The sequence below is a fragment of the Pimephales promelas genome, chromosome 3, assembly GCF_988280905.1.
Source record: "Pimephales promelas chromosome 3, fPimPro1.hap1.1, whole genome shotgun sequence".
Taxonomy (NCBI): Eukaryota; Metazoa; Chordata; class Actinopteri; order Cypriniformes; family Leuciscidae; genus Pimephales; species Pimephales promelas.
Genome location: NC_142771.1, coordinates 41,430,914 through 41,447,744, shown reverse-complemented (window position 1 = coordinate 41,447,744; position 16,831 = coordinate 41,430,914). Strand labels below are relative to the sequence as shown.

The 16,831-nt window shown below is 37.0% G+C and overlaps 1 protein-coding gene across 1 annotated transcript in view; it reads left to right on the top strand.

Moving 5' to 3' along the window:
* The window catches only part of bahcc1a (BAH domain and coiled-coil containing 1a), a 149,526-nt gene that overhangs the window by 1,463 nt on the left and 131,232 nt on the right, over window positions 1-16,831 (top strand). Inside the window, exon 2 of the mRNA XM_089128912.1 lies at window positions 865-1,171. Within this exon, the coding sequence (XP_088985038.1) occupies window positions 1,000-1,171 (172 nt within the window). The 5' untranslated portion in view covers window positions 865-999. The remainder of the gene's footprint in view (window positions 1-864; window positions 1,172-16,831) is intronic.

Genomic DNA, 16,831 nt, shown 5'->3' with positions numbered 1-16,831 from the left:
AGTAATCAAACGCGTTTAAAACATGAATATTTGTACAATATCGACTGCTTCTGATAGATTTAATTGCTCAAAATAAGAGCTCAAACAGAGAAGAAATTGCAGTTGTTTACATAGCCTAAATGCACACTCACACACACACTTGTGTGTTTTTTCCCAGTGTATTCTGATTAAAAACCAAAGGGAACGCAAACAAAATTGAATTTATACATTTTATGAATTGTTGCTTTTTGTATTGATTGTAATCATCATGCATGGTCCAACTACTATTTTATCCTAATATAATTGATATGCTATAAAATAGCACAATTGATTTTTTTAAATGATTAATTAATTAATTAAACGCATGTATTCAAATCTATTGTATTTTTTAATTTGCACACACATATCATATAAAACACTATATAATTTTCTAAAGATTTCATTCATGTGTAAATGATCTTCTGACCACAACAAAAGCAACAACAGACTCGAGAGACATTCAAATGCTGGAAACAATATTGTGCGTCCGTTTGCCATATGTGTGTTTAATGCTTATAAAACATGCATACGCAATTTAAAATATGTTGTTTTCTGTGTTTTTGGACAAGGCGTGTGTATTTATCACGCATCGGTCTCTCTCTATTAGGCCTATTCAATCACTGCCATCTCTGGCCTTTCTACATCCATTCATTCAATGGATGGACGTGCGTTCAAAAACCAACGCAGTTCTTTTTAAGCGAATGTAAATCAAAATTAGCTCTCGATTTATATCGCAGTGTTCTTTAATATGTCGAATACTAATAGCATGAAGTAAAATCATCAGCTTTAGTGCCAGTGTGCCATACCGAGATTATAACAACGTCTCCTTTCTTTCTTTCTTTGTAGAAAAGATGATTGAGGACTTCAACCTGAGCAGGAGAGGCGAGCTTTCCGCGATCTCAAACCCACACGGATTACACTACACAGGTTTCATCTGATTTCCCCCTCGGGATTTGGATTATATCTTCAGTTTTGTTAGTAATGGAGGGTCGTGATTTCTCTGCTCCGGCGCACCTCCTCTCGGAGCGGGCCACGCTCGTCCACCGTGCCGCCTCACGCGTCTCCTCCTCCGGCCACGGGGCTGTGCAACACCCGCCGCATTTCCCACCCGGGAAATATTACCCTTCACACTTACCCATGGCGGCGCATTCAGGTGTGTTTGTGTTTTAATCTCATTCTAGTATTCAGTTGTTGTGTGTTTATCTAATTCTAGTGGCGTTTGAATGGAAAAAGCGACGATTTTGAAACGCGCGACGAGAATATGTTTGTTTATAATATATCAGGCCTCTGTTTGATTGATTATGTCTAGTAGTCTTTCTAATCGCTATGAAAAACGTCTATTATAGCATAAGACTTTAATCCAGATTTCAAAAATCCACACATTAAACAACGAATTATTGATAACATATTTATTGTCATTTTTGGCTCTCTTCAGATGGTACAAATATCCAATGTACACCATTTGAAATCGATTGTTTAGATTTATATGGTCACTTCTAGTCTTTTTTTCGGTTGTTATGATCATTTCCTTGCTTGGAGTTCATACATAAGACTAAAAATCATTGTGTTCGTGAATAACACACACCCATTGTGTACAACATTTTGACAGGCGACGTTATGAGGATATATCAGCTAATATTATCTGTAAGGTATTGTAAAATACATTTAATTTATATAAATTGTGCTTCAAATTAAGGTTTAAGAACAGAATGAACATTGTATCTTTTAATAAAAAAAAGAAATTTAAATCTAAACTGTTTGGCATTTGTAGTGCATTATTTGTGAGTAGCCTACTAAGGAGGGTCTTATTGTTTAATCTTAATAGCCTAGTTAAGATTTTTTTTTAATTTTTTTTTACAGGAAACAGTTTTGCAATGTTACTGTATGAAGGAGAAAAAGGGTTGATGCAGTCAGATACATTTCTCTTAATAATTTGCACCATTTTTGAACAAACATCCACTTTCTCTAAAATATGCATTCTTGCCCAATTGATCAATAACGTGTAAGTGATTCACCAACCGTAAAAATTGTACATTTTAATCAATTAACTGAAGAATGTGATTGTTTTGCATGGCTGCAGGCCTTGACGTTCTCAAGCACATGAATCCATTTACTGTCTTAATTGCGTTTAGATTATTTTGGGAACAAACAGATTTACTAAACGCATGAAATGATTATGAATTGTGGCCCAATTTAGACTGCTAGAAAATGTTTGTACATATCCTGGTCCTTTTTTAAATCAAATGTGTGCGAAGTATCTTCGATAACAAGGCATTGTTCCAGCCGTTTCCATACTCTCTGATATTTGCGGTTGTAGATGAGTCCATTTGGCCTTGGGGAATGAGTATTTAGGCTAATGTTAGCTAAAGGGTGCAGGTGTGCTGTTAACCGGATATGACAGTGCCTTTTGGTCGTACACCCCCAGCTTGCCGTGCCCTTAGCTGTCATCACTGTTCAATGATTGAGACAGGTGAGGGATTGTACCGAGATATAAAACTCATAGAGCTCAGGGTTTTATAGCTTTGTCTGGAATATCACCGTCTCCTGCTTGATTCATGCGGTGACGTTATTGACACGCCAACGCTGCGACTGCACCTTTATTTCAGACCAGGTTGATGGTCAGCAATCGTTTTTACACTGGTGTTTGTATCCAGCATGAAATGTGTCACAGGATTTTTTTTTTTTAACAATGCATATGAGACATTGGACCGGGCGATATTTGATTGGGATGCACAGATATCAAAAATTTGGCCGATACCGATAACCGATAATTCTTTATATTTGAAAGCCGATAACCGATATATTTACAGATAAATCTATCCAATTTTTTATATAATTTTTGAGAGCCTGATTATAACCAAAAGTCTCACCATTAAAATCCAAAACCCAAACACACAATTAAAATAATGTTCTCATTATAATTTTATGTAGCCGATATCACTTTACTGTAACTTTTCCTTTTTTGAAGAGATATCAATCATATTTCAAGCAATTCAAACCCAACATGTTGAACAGTGCGCATCTGAAGTGTCTCAACTGAAGGAAATGACACATTATTTATCGGCTTTAATACATCGGACACATTTTCTTACCGGGCCGATAATGATAACATTAAAAATGAACATATCGGCTAATACCGATACGGTGGCCGATATATATCGTGCATCCCTAATATTTGATATTTTAAAATGATTTGTTGATGAAAAACTGGACATTCTGGATTGTTAATGGATAATGCAATATTTTTCGTTTTTATATTATGGTGAAATTTGGCAAATAAACAGATGCAATAATAGCGCCACAGTGTATCAACCTACAACTGGCATACTATAGTCAGTGCTGCCTACATATAGTTATGTATGCATCTTCTATAAATTATAGGCTAACTAAATATTATAAATGGCTAAATAATAATAAAAAAACACACACTTAAATTCCATATTAGTTCACCAATAATGCATATGTAACTTAGCAAATACCACAATTTATTTAATCAAGGCTAAGCTAATTTTTGCAGATGACCGATATATTGTCCGATAACTCTAAATACAAATTTTTACAGAATTTTTGAGAGCCTGATTATAACCAAAAGTCTCACCATTAAAATCCAAAACCCAAACACACAATTAAAATAATGTTCTCATTATAATTTTATGTAGCCGAAATGCCAGACTGTTGCCCTTTACTGTAACTTTTTTCCTTTTTTGAAAAGATATCAATCATATTTTAAAATCCATCATGTTGAACAGTGCGCATCTGAAGTGTCTCAGCTGAAGGGAATAACACACTACTTATCGGTTTTAATGTATCAGACACATTTTCTTATCGGGCCGATAACGATAACATTAAAAATGAACATATCGGCGGATACCGATACGGTGGCCGATATATATCGTGCATCCCTAATATTTGAAAAATTTTAAATTTGAAAAAAATAAAATCACACACTTAAATCCCATATTAGTTCACCACTAATGCACTTGTAACTTAACAAACACCACAATTTATTTTATCAAAGCTAAGCTAATTTTTGCCGATAACCGATATATCGGCCGATACATCTAAATCCAAATTTTTACATATTTTTTTAGAGCCTGATTACAAAAACAAAAGTCTCACCATTAAAAGCCATGTACCAAACACACAATCATAATAATCTTCTCATTATAATTTTATGTAGCCGATATGCTTTTTCGAAAGTGATTCCAATCACATTTCAAGTGATTCAAAACTATCATGGTGAACAGTGTCTCAAGTGTCTAGGAAATAACACATTATTTGTCAGCTTTAATATACCGGACAAATCTTCTTATTTGGACGTCAACAAAATAAAAATATGATATAATATAAATATAATGTATAACAACATGTATCGTCCGATACTGAATCGGATACGGTGGCCGATATATCGGATATCACTAATATTTGATATTTTGAAATGATCAGTGGATTGAAAACTGTGCTCATTTACACAAGTGGTCATCCTGGCTTGTTAATGGATAATGCACTTTAAATTTTTCATATTACAGTGAATTTGGCAAACAAACAGATGCATTAATAGCGCTTCAACCTACAACTGGCGTACTATAGTCGGTGCGCACATGTGATACTTGAAAAAATTTCATTTATTTCAGTAACTCAACTTATTAAACTAATATATTATCTAGACTCATTACATGCAAAGTGACCTTTATTTGTTATAATGTTGATGATTATGCCTTGCAGCTTATGAAATCCTTTTCACAATATTGTAATTTTGAATTTGGGGTGTTCAAAAGCTGTAAGCCATAATCATCAAAATTATTACAAATAAAGGCTTGAAATATCTCACTTTGCATGAAATGAGTGTAATATATTAGTTTAAGTTAAATTTTTGACACAGTATTCAAATTTTCCTGTATGTCTGCATCTTCCAGAAATTATAATGCAATAATAAATACGTCTAGCCCTCCACTAATGGACAACTTAACAGATACCACAGTTTATTTAATCAAGGCTTAGCTGAGAAAAGCACCAACCGAGCTGGATGGTCACCAAAGCCGCTTCTCTCTGGTGAAGCGAACGGACCGGTCAATGGCGTCCCGAGGCGTGAAGGGGTGTCGTTGGATGCGCTCGCTCCCTCACGGCCTCGCATGAATACTTTACAAAGAGCATGAATATTTTAGGGAACTGATGTACGAATGCGGTCGGGATCCTGGCTCGCTGAAAGGGCTTGTGTGGTGTCTTTCAGAGGCTTTATTATTCAGCTGCTGTTGGGAAACGCTGATGTTCCTCAAAGACTGAATGTGGTCACGTTTCTGAGAAAGCTCTCGATTTCACTTCTCCTCGCTCGATTATTTTCGGTCGTTCCTTTTGGTTTGTTTGCTTGTTCTTGGACTGAAGTTGCACTTTTGCATTCATCTCATTGTAGCGTCTTACAGGTTACAGGACAATACAACAAATCAAGCTCAGTTTAAAGTAAACTTTCAAAAGCGCTGCATTGACCAAACACCAATGCAAATGTTGCTCATTAGCATTGGTACAACAAGACCAAGCCAACTAAGGTCGTTATCAGCTTGATCAATGTTTAAAACGGGTATTTACATTTTTTATTTCAGGATTCTTTGATGAACAGAAAGTTCAAAAGAACAGAATTTATCTGAAATAGAAGCTTTGTTTGTCGCATTAAACACTAACGTTCAAGAGTTTGGGCTCAGAACTAGTTTTTATTTTATTTTTTGGGGGAAGAAATGAAAGAAATCAATACTTTTATTCATGAAGGATGAATGAATTGATCAAAAGTTACAGTAAAGAGATTTATAATGTTACGAGAGATTATATTTCAAATAAATACTAATTGTATTCATCAAAGAATCCTGGAAAAAACTGTTTTCAACATTGATAACAATAATACATGTTTTTTTGAGCATCAAATCATCATATTAGAGTGATTTCTGAAGGATCATGTGGCATTGAAGACTGGAGTAATGATGAGGAAAATACAACTTTGATCACAGGAATAAATTACATTTTAACATATATTAAAATAGAAAACAGTTATTTTAAATTGTAATAATATTTCACAAAATTACAGTTTTTACTGTATTTTTAATGAAATAAATGAAGCCTTGGTGAGCAGAAGAGACTTCTTTTAAAAGCATTTAATCCGATCCAAATCCTCTGACTGGTAGCGCAGTTCGATCATAGTTCCAGTGAACAGCATCGCAGAGTTGCGTGATTGTAACGACATCTATAGACCTGTGGTTAGAAGTAAAGTTTCTTGTTTGCATGACATGTGGACTTCATGGGCCTCATTTATGAAGCAAATGTACAACAGAAAATGCAAAAAACGTGCCATTTATCAATATGGATCTGACTGGTGGTGACAATCAAATCTCAGGCGGCCTGATCTCCGCTTGTGTACGTTAGTTTTTGAGTTAGTGTGACTGTGAACTTGTGTGTGTTGTTGCATGGTAAATCTTACAGCATTTTGATCATTTAGGCTAGATTATTTTCCTGACTGACAACCAAAGCTCATTAGTCGACCATTAACCGTTAAGATTAGAATAGATGGGTGTCTGTGACCAATTAAAAATACCACAAAGGTTTAGCTTTACATGCGGAAATAGCAGCATAAACAAGAGAACAATTCACAATTTCAACAAACAACGGTCTTTGACTGTAGAGACAACATGGTCAGGTGGTGTAACCTTTTTTTGTCAATTGATGTAACCAGTATTTTTATTAAAAGTATAATTATATAGGAAAATTAATGTAGAGTAAAATGGAGAGGCAATGCGTGAGTCGGCAGCTCTTCAAGGGTGTCTTGCGTCCCTTCAGAGTTCCTACTGGCGGTGTGAATACAACAGGAAAACTTTCCCATGGGGAGCCACTGGTTCTCGGGGAACCCCCCTGGTGGCTGTTCCTGGAAGTCTCCTGAACGAAAGCCCCTGATCACTGCGGTTCCGAAAAGTTTTAGATGGTGGTTAGATTCAATTCTTTGTCTTTGAGCTTCAATTGGATGCAAATAACAGATGTTCTAAATACATTCTGAATAAAAATATAATTCATTCATACACTTTTATAAAAGATTAAAGCAGTACCATGTGTGCATATTGTTATTGAGGCTTGATGTTGCTCAAGACATTTGGTCTCCATTTCCTCCAAACCTTTGGTTTTCCAGTTCTTCTCATCACATCTTCTCTGGGGGGTTGTGTTGGGTTGGGTTGAGCTGGGTTGTGTTGTGCGAGTTGAGTTGTGTTGGGTTGTGTTGTGCAAGTTGAGTTGTGTTGGGTTGTGTTGTGTAAGTTGAGTTGAGTTGAGCTGGGTTGTGTTGTGTTGTGTTGTGTGAGTTGAGTTGTGTCAGTTGGGTTGTGTTGTGTGAGTTGAGTTGGGTTGAGCTGGGTTGTGTTGTGCGAGTTGTGTTGTGTTGGGTTGTGTTGTGTAAGTTGAGTTGAGCTGGGTTGTGTTGTGTTGTGCGAGTTGAGTTGTGTTGTGCAATTTGGGTTAGTTTGAGTTGGGTTGGTTTGTGTGAGTTGGGTTGTGTTGTGCGAGTTGTGTTGTGTGAGTTGAGTTGGGTTGGGTTGTGTTGAGTTGAGCTGGGTTGAGTTGTGTTGTGTGAGTTGAGTTGGGTTGGGTTGTGTTGTGTTGTGTGAGTTAAGCTGGGTTGAGTTGTGTTGTGTTGGGTTGAGCTGGATTGTGTTGTGCGAGTTGAGTTGTGTTGTATGAGATGTGTTGTGTTGTGTGGGTTGAGTTGAGTTGGGTTGTGTTGTTTTGAGCTGGGTTGTGTTTTGTGGGTTCAGTTGGGTTGGGTTGAGTTTGGTTGAGCCTGTGTTGTGTGAGTTGTGTTGTGTTGTGTTGTGTGAGTTGGGTTGTGTTGTGTTGTGTGAGTTGAGTTGTGTGAGTTGTGTTCAGTTGTTGAGTTGGGTCGAGTTGGGTCGAGTTGTGTTCAGTTGTTGAGTTGGGTTGTGTTGTGTTGTGTGAGTTGAGTTGGGTTGGGTTGTGTTGTGTGAGTTAAGCTGGGTTGAGTTGTGTTGTGTTGGGTTGAGCTGGATTGTGTTGTGCGAGTTGAGTTGTGTTGTATGAGATGTGTTGTGTTGTGTGGGTTGAGTTGAGTTGGGTTGTGTTGTTTTGAGCTGGGTTGTGTTTTGTGGGTTCAGTTGGGTTGGGTTGAGTTTGGTTGAGCCTGTGTTGTGTGAGTTGTGTTGTGTTGTGTTGTGTGAGTTGGGTTGTGTTGTGTTGTGTGAGTTGGGTTGTGTTGTGTTGTGTGAGTTGTGTTCAGTTGTTGAGTTGGGTCGAGTTGGGTCGAGTTGTGTTCAGTTTTTGAGTTGGGTTGTGTTGTGTTGTGTGAGTTGAGTTGTGTGAGTTGTGTTCAGTTGTTGAGTTGGGTCGAGTTGGGTCGAGTTGTGTTCAGTTGTTGAGTTGGGTTGTGTTGTGTTGTGTGAGTTGTGTTCAGTTGTTGAGTTGGGTTGAGTCGGGTCGAGTTGTGTTCACTTGTTGAGTTGTGTTAAGTTGGCTTCCTTCCTGCAACCCCTGACACACTCACAGACCAGCACCATTGTTTCTGATCACAGCTTTGTGTGTGTTTTACAGCATGTTGCTCAAAGATAAAAACACACCCTCCCTCCCTCCCTCAATCCCTCTTTTATTGTCTTGAGGGGCAGAACGTCTCTGTCTGTCCCCTAATTCTTATATCCGTCCTGGATATCCCAGCAACCCGGCTCTGTTTACAGGTTAACCCGGCTGACGTCTCTCACTCTTGTGTTTTACCTTCCAGAGGGGAATAAATAACTCTACGGGGAGGTTGTATTAAAGAGCTCTTCGTGTGTGTGTGTGTGTGTGTGTGAAGTCTGTGAACGTCTCGGAAGAGGGGGAATGGGGACGGAAAGGCACAGGTGTTTAGTGCTGTTGGGAATGTGTGTCTGGTGTTTATGGCAGACGTGATGAAGGGGGTTCGTTGGCTGATATGTGGTTTGGCTAGTCGTTAAGTCTCTCTCACTTCCAAACAATCTGAGATTTTTAGGGCCCACGTCAAGGGCCTCACTGTTATCGTTAGAAACTGTCTCTGTTCTTATCCGGCATTTTTACGTAATGCTCTCAATGATTCACGCACGTTAATCAGGATAGGTGTGTTCGGCTCGAAGCTGCGCCGCACGAGAGCGATTCGAGAACGCACTGATCTGAATGCTCTTGAATCACTCTTGCGTTACTTTGATGTTATACACCAATCTTCGAGTCGAACACACCTAATGTCTTCGTGTTAATCTTTCATCAAAATACACAGTAACTGCCACTTCTCTAATTTAACCCCCACTCCAACCATCTGGCAAAACCTGTAATGACCCAATCAATTCTTGTTGTTTAACAGCTTAGGATTGCAAGAGGGCTTTAATTGTTTTGTTGTGTGTGTGTGTGGCTGCGTGTGTGTGTGTGTGTTGTTGAGGACTCGATTAGAGAACGATGAAGATCCTCACGACTAACTCTTCCGTAGAAAACCACACCAGAGTGTTAATAATAACACTGGAGTTTGGATCGTTATTTGAGTTTTTCCCAGCTGATGAACAATAAAGAAATTGCGCTAAACGTGTGCGATATTTTCTAAATGTCGTTAAAAAATGATTGCGAAATGACGGTGTTTCCACTAACCGATGTTATGCGACGACTAGCGTGATTTTTTTTTTTTTTTTTGCGCGATAATCATTCCATCATCGATCATGGTGACGGATGCTGGTATGTTTACGTACGTTTCTCCATCATTTCTGCTTCAAGATCTCGAAGATCTAGAATGTTATTCGAATTCCATTCCTTTTTTTATGTAATATTTGAATATTTGAATATTAAATGCTAAAATTTATCCTATCATTAATATTTACGACATTACACATGCTTATGGATCGCCAGTGCCACTATAGCAAGTGGTTGTTGTTACAGGTTCGGTCCACTAGAGGGACATCTAATACACTGAATATGGTTGAAGCACTTCCGATGGTTTTCGGCTGATATGTCCGCGAAAACACCACCAAAAATTCTGAAATATCGTTGAAATATTTGCGTTTTTCGCTGCTTACGCCGTTAAACATTTAGGCTACCATTTTTGACGGTTGTTATGATGATACACCGTGGATAACGTGCACACTTGTGTTACGATTAAAAAACTTTATTGTTCATTAGACGAAACAAAGGGATTTAATTTTCACATGCATCTAAGCCAAGGCGGCGAAAAGGCAAGGTTGCATATAAATGAAAATTTAAAAATTATAAAAGCAATATTTGAACAGTAACTTCCGCATTCGAATAGTATTGATTTTTTAAATGTTCGAATTATATTTGAATTTCGGAATTCGTTCCAACAGGCCTAAACCACATCATGCGAGAGCGTGTAAACGTTTTTGAGAGATATGGGAGTTTTGTTTCCAATTCGCAACGTGAAGGGTTATGGAAACGCAGCTATTAAAAATCCTGCATGTTTTTAAGAGCTCGAGCAAAAAAAGGAAAGCGACAGACGACAGAAATGCGGCACACGCTTATAATAAACGTGCATTGGTGTGGAGTGGACACATATAGTTATCATTATATTATCATCCCTGCTGTGACTCACTCTGCCACCACCTCACCTTCACTCTTTTACCACAAACTGGTCCAAGATCAGTGTTTATGTCGATATGTATAATATACTACCCTATCTCACGACCAATTCGTACGAATTCGTACGAGTGATTCAAAAGTGGCTAATTCGTACTAATTCATACGACCTCACTCGTACAAATTTGTACGATTTGTCTAAACCCACGTGACGGTTATGTTTAGGGGCGGGGTCAGGGGTAGGTCATTCGTACGAATTCATACGAATTGGCTAATTCGTAAAATATGTACGATTTAGCTAAATCGTACGAGTGAGGTCGTACAAATTGTTACGAATTAGCCACCTCGTAAAATTCGTACGAATTCCCGTGAGATCGGGTTGTAATATAGCGTAATATTACGTCAAGACCAACCATGGATAAAGGAAGTTAACAAACCTTTATGTGCTGAATTCAGAAATTATTCACAAATTGTATATATATAGGTGTGTGTGTGTGTTTTGTGCATCATTTGTGTGCTTAATTAGACCCGATTAGCAGCTATTTGCTTTCCTAGTGTAGATTTAGTTGTAGGGGTTTCTGATTGGCCTGTGTGTGGTTTATGAGGGCACACATGTATATAATGACATGGGTATTACAACATAAACATGGTTTACACTTGAGTAAGGTTAGGGGAAGGGTTAGTGTAAGGGGAGAGAGAACACACACTATAAAAAACCATGGAGAATCCCCAGAAAGATAGTGAACCAGACCTGTGTGTGTGTGTGTGTGGCTTCCCCTCACACTGCAGGTCAGCCGGGCACAGCAACCTTACACAAAGAAGACAAGCTGGGCGGGCAATCCTTCCCGTATCACATAACCCGTATCGCATTCTCAAACCCGCCGTGTGTTTTACACTTCACACTTCCCTTAAACTACTGTAGCTTTCCAAGAATAAACCATTAAACAGAAGAGATGTTTCTCTCTCTCTCTCTTCCCCCCTCAGGCCAACCGTGTGTGTGTGTGTGTGTGCGTGACAGCTGTTAGACATTAATAACGGCTCAAGCAGAAAATCCAGATTACTTGTTTTTAATTTCAATTTTGTTATTGTAATCTTTCAGAGAGAAGAGCAGAGGAAGCTGTGTTGTGTTTGGATGGAAGAGGATTGTGTGTGTGTGTGTGCCTCATGATGAACCAGTTACACTTTAGTCCCGTTAGTTGATGCATTAACTAACAATAAGCAAGAGGTTTGTTACAGTGTTGTTTATTAATTAATCTTTGTTAATGTTAGTTAATAGAAATAAAAGGTCATTGTTCATGTCCATTAAATAATGCTAACGGATACAACTTTTGATTTTATTAATGTAAAAGTAAATGTTAGTATTTACTAAATACCTGTGTTGTTAAGTTCATGTTAACAAATGGAACCTTATTGTAGAGCGTTGCCATTATATTATTTTAAGAAATTGTTTTATTTTTTTACTGTTCATTGACAAAGTGGTTGGCGAATTTTGTAACTTACACAAAGAAAAAATAACGCTTTTGATAATTGGTCAAATAATGGTTTATCCGAAAGAAAAAAAAATAAAAATAAAGAATATCGGCCTGATATCTGGTGTGTCTTTAATAAAATCATAAATGTTTTAATAAACTCATGAGTAGGGTTGGGTATCGTTTGAATTTGAACGATTCTGATTCCGATTCCTTGTTTCGATTCCGGTTCCTAACGATTCTCGATTCCGATTCTTTTAAGAGGCAGGGTCAAAAAAGTCTAGCTAACCTTGCTAACCAACGGCCTTTCTGAAGGAAATACTCCTTCTGTAAAAATACTCCTTTTGTCACAAATTTTGCATTTTGCCGAGATTTCGTTATTTTTAGAAAAGTGAAACAACACTTTGGATCGCCGACGTAAGGTACTCATGTTCGACTCGCGCGGTTATGCCAACACTTCCGGTAGACGCTTCTTCGTTGGTGTTGTTCAGCGGTTTCTTCTTCCGCTCGGCGGACTGTGAATATCGAAACTAGGAATCGAAATTTTCACTTTTGAACGATTCCGGGAAAAACGAAAAGCTAGTCCCGGTTCCAATCGATACTCGATTCTCGATACCCAACCCTACTTATGAGTCACACAAAAACGTATTTTTGACGCAAGCCTCAGTTTGTAAAAGCAAACAAAAAATGTCTTGACAGGTGTACACAACACAACACATATTGTCCCACTGTATTTTGTGTTTTTATCTGTAATGTATGTGTAATTAACGCAAACGCATACATCTATATAAATTGAGAGACACTGCACTATTGTTTTGTGTGACTTTGTGTTAGTGTCCACAATCCATCATAATCCTTCATTAAAATCACATGACTTTTCTCTGGACATTACTAATGGCACATGCGTGTGAACAAATACAATCAACACTTGACATCTTTAACATCCAATCAAATCTCAGTGGCCAAAACCCCTGTCATACATCATGACCCATTAAATATTATATTTCTCTTGGAAATATTGCACATTTTGGAAGCAAATTCATTCAGTAAATGTATTGCTGAAAATGTTGTCTTATATTACGATAGCCTTGGTTTCACAAACACGATTTATTAAGTGACCTTAGTTCAATTAGGACATTTAAGTAGCTTTTTATAAACTTGCCACATATATATATATATATATATATATATATATATGAAGAGTTCAGATGCAAAAGCCTCTAAATGCCATTTGAAATTTTCTTCTTTAATGATGATTTTTATCAAACTTGTATATTTAAGTTCAGTAATTTTACTTAAATGGCAATGATAATTACCTATTAATTGTTGTTTAAGTGAAATTACTGAACTTAAATATACAAGTTTGATAAAAATCATCATTAAAGAAGAAAATTTCAATTGGCATTTAGAGGCTTTTGCATCTGAACTCTTCATATATATATATATATATATATGTATATATATATGTATATATATATGTATATATATATGTATATATATATATATATATATATATATACACACACACACAAAACTGGGGGTTAATACTTCATAACACTTCATATGTTATATTAATTATATGGCTATTCAGAAGCTAGTCGTATTGCTTTATGTCGAGGCTCTGTGTGTCTCTCGCTGTCAGTTCACACACACACACACACACACACATGACTGAGAGTTTGTCACTTGTTGGATGCGTGTCATCAGATTGACAGACTTCACTGAGTTGTGTCATTAAATATTCATGCCAAATCTTCTGTAGGATGTGTCGAATCTTTTGTGCAAAAACAAAGATGAGCATCAGAAACTCCAGTTTAATCAGTCTGGAGGGAGTCTGAAACACACACACACACACACACACACTTGTTGCACTCGCAGTGATTCTATAGAGCGCCGTGTTGCATTATAGTATATTAGATTACTGTGTTTTTCTGATTCTGGCTCAAACTGTTGTAAAACAAGGATATTGAACTTCAGATCAGTACTGGTGCTGTAAAAGTGCTTTAATTCTCACTTTGAATTTAAATTGCTTGAAGATTTTACAAATAAATTTGAATAGGTGTAGTGGCTATCTTAATTGTTCGTAATTATAAACTTCAACTAAACTTATCATAACCACATTGTATGAACGACATAAGACCGTTTTTCATGTTGAGTTGGCTCGGAGAGAACCAACGACGGTAAAACAACCGCGTTGCTCCGCCGTCCACACTCGTTTAATATTTTCCTTCCTTACACCTTCAAAATAAGAGTTCCAATATAGAAGTTGTACCAATATACCAAAATAAACACGAGAATGAAAGAGTAACAAATGTTATAACATAAGCAAACTTGCTACTAATAAATGGCGCTTACAATAGGGATGCACGAAATATCGGTTTCAGCCGATATGTGTTTATTTAATGTTATCGTTATCGGCCCGATAAAACAATGTGTTATTTCCTTCAGCTGAGACACTTCAGATGCACACTGTTCAACATAATGGATTTAAATTACTTGAAATATGATTGAAATCACTTCAAAAAACAAAAAAATACAGTAAAGTGCAACAGTCCGTCATATCGGCTACATGAAATTAAAATGAGAACATTATTATAATTGTCTGTGTTATAATGGTGAGACATTTGTTCCTATAATCAGGCTCTCAAAAATCATATAAAAATGTGTATTTAGATTAATCGGCCGATATATCGGTTATCGGTTTTCAAATATTCCTATTGAATCATCGTATCGGCCGAAATGTTCGTATCGGCATCCCTAGTTATGAAGAAATTACGAAACATTGAATTAAACTTACAATTTATAAAGTAAAAAGACTTAAATTGAACTTTCCAGAGAACTTGGATTTATTTGCAACTTAAAAAAAAACATTTCATGCATTTCTTGTATTTTTTTCTGATTCTGAACATTTTTTTCTGTGTATATAATGATTAAATGACCAGAATGTTCTGTGCATTTACTGTGCATTTTATTAAATGTTGTAGGCCATCTCTACCCATCCATACATGCAGAGAAATGTAAATCTCTCATCTTTCTAGTATACCACAGAAACCGCAATGGTGATATGCTGAGGTTTTGTCCTCGATTACCCCAGTGCTCACTTTGACCACTAGAGTACACTGCCTCCTCTCTCCCTCCCCCTCTCTCTCTCTCTCTGATCAGTCTTCAGAAAGTTGATTTCTGTGGTATGTATCCAGATATATCCTCATTCACATGTTTGTAGTCACTTGCACTGGAAAAAAACAACAAAAAAGTTAAAAAAACGAAGTAAATTTCACATATGGAATTAGGGAAACTCTACTTAACTAAGTTAAGTGAACGTAACAAAGAAAAAAAAAGTAATTTTGACTTGTCTTGTAAAAGTTTGAGTAATATCTATTTAGTTGAAGTTTCCTTTGCAATACGTTTCACTTAATCTATATAACACTGGATTAAACCATACTTTCAAAGTATATGCTTTACTTACAAACAAAGTAATTAACACAATAGATATTTGTGTGAGACACCATATCTGTATTTCATAAATCACACCTCATGTGAACGCAGAGACCTCAATACTTGGTAGACGATACACAATGAGGGAAACATTTGATGGATAGTTTTTGATTGAATGCGTCATTTTGATTAGAAAATGAACTCTAAATGTCACAAAATGGCAAGTTTACTAATCCGAACAACAAAAGCGATGATAAACGGTGTTGGAAAACCGTGAGAAATCAACCTTATTAATTATTCAAGGCCCAGTGCATGATGGGAACACCATTATCATAGTCATTTTACTTACTTTTATGTTTATATTTACTCTGTAATTCCTACACGCTTGAATTGAGTACTAATATAGAAATTTTAATTTCTTTCCATTTTTTTTTTCAATTCTTGCCTGAAGTAACTCTTTCATGTAAAAATGGCATTGTTTTTTTCTTTCAGATTTACTTCACAGAATCATTTTATCAGTGCAGTTTTACATATTTCTATTCTAAAAACCTTCGTTCAGAACTAATTACTGGTGCAAAGTTGAGCATCTCTAGTGCTTACTCTCACTCACTCACTGATACTCGCTCACTCAGTCTCTCTCTCTCTCTCTCACTCACTCACTCACTCACTCATTCACTCTCTCACTCACTCAACGATGAAAAGAGGTTTAAAGTCAATAATTTGATCCCTTAAACTCAACTTTGATCAACAAAATTACATATTTACACAAAATTCTTTGTTTTAAAATAGCTGGAATGTAACTCAACACCCTCGGCACTCTCACTCTGTCACTCTCGGGGCTCATTTGCATATTCATAGAATCGCGCATACTAAATAAGGCAAGGGTGTCGAGTTACATTCAAGATATTTTAAAGCAAAGAATTTTGTGTGTATGTAATTTTGGTGATCAAAGATGAGTTTTAATAGATACACAATTATTGACTTTAAACCTAAAAAAAAATGTAACTCTAGGAAGGTTTCTGCAGGAAGTTTTAACCGGTTTGGTGTGAGCCTCTCTAGGATCTGTGAAAAGCACATCGCCGGTAGTGGAGAGGTTAGAGCGAGGGATTATAACTGTATAACATCTATCTAATATTAAAGAGACAGCTGTGGTCCAGGAGTTAATCCCGAGCTACGGGCCGCGGGAGTGATGATGATTCCCCTCGGGACGCTGGATTTATGGGTGTGTGTGTGTATGGTGTCGGGCCTGGCCTGTCTGGACTGATCACCCCCGCCCACCCCCCAGACTCACTGTGGCAGGTGTTTTCATTAAACGTCTGCGGGTCCAGGCTCAGAGCCAGGTGTCAACA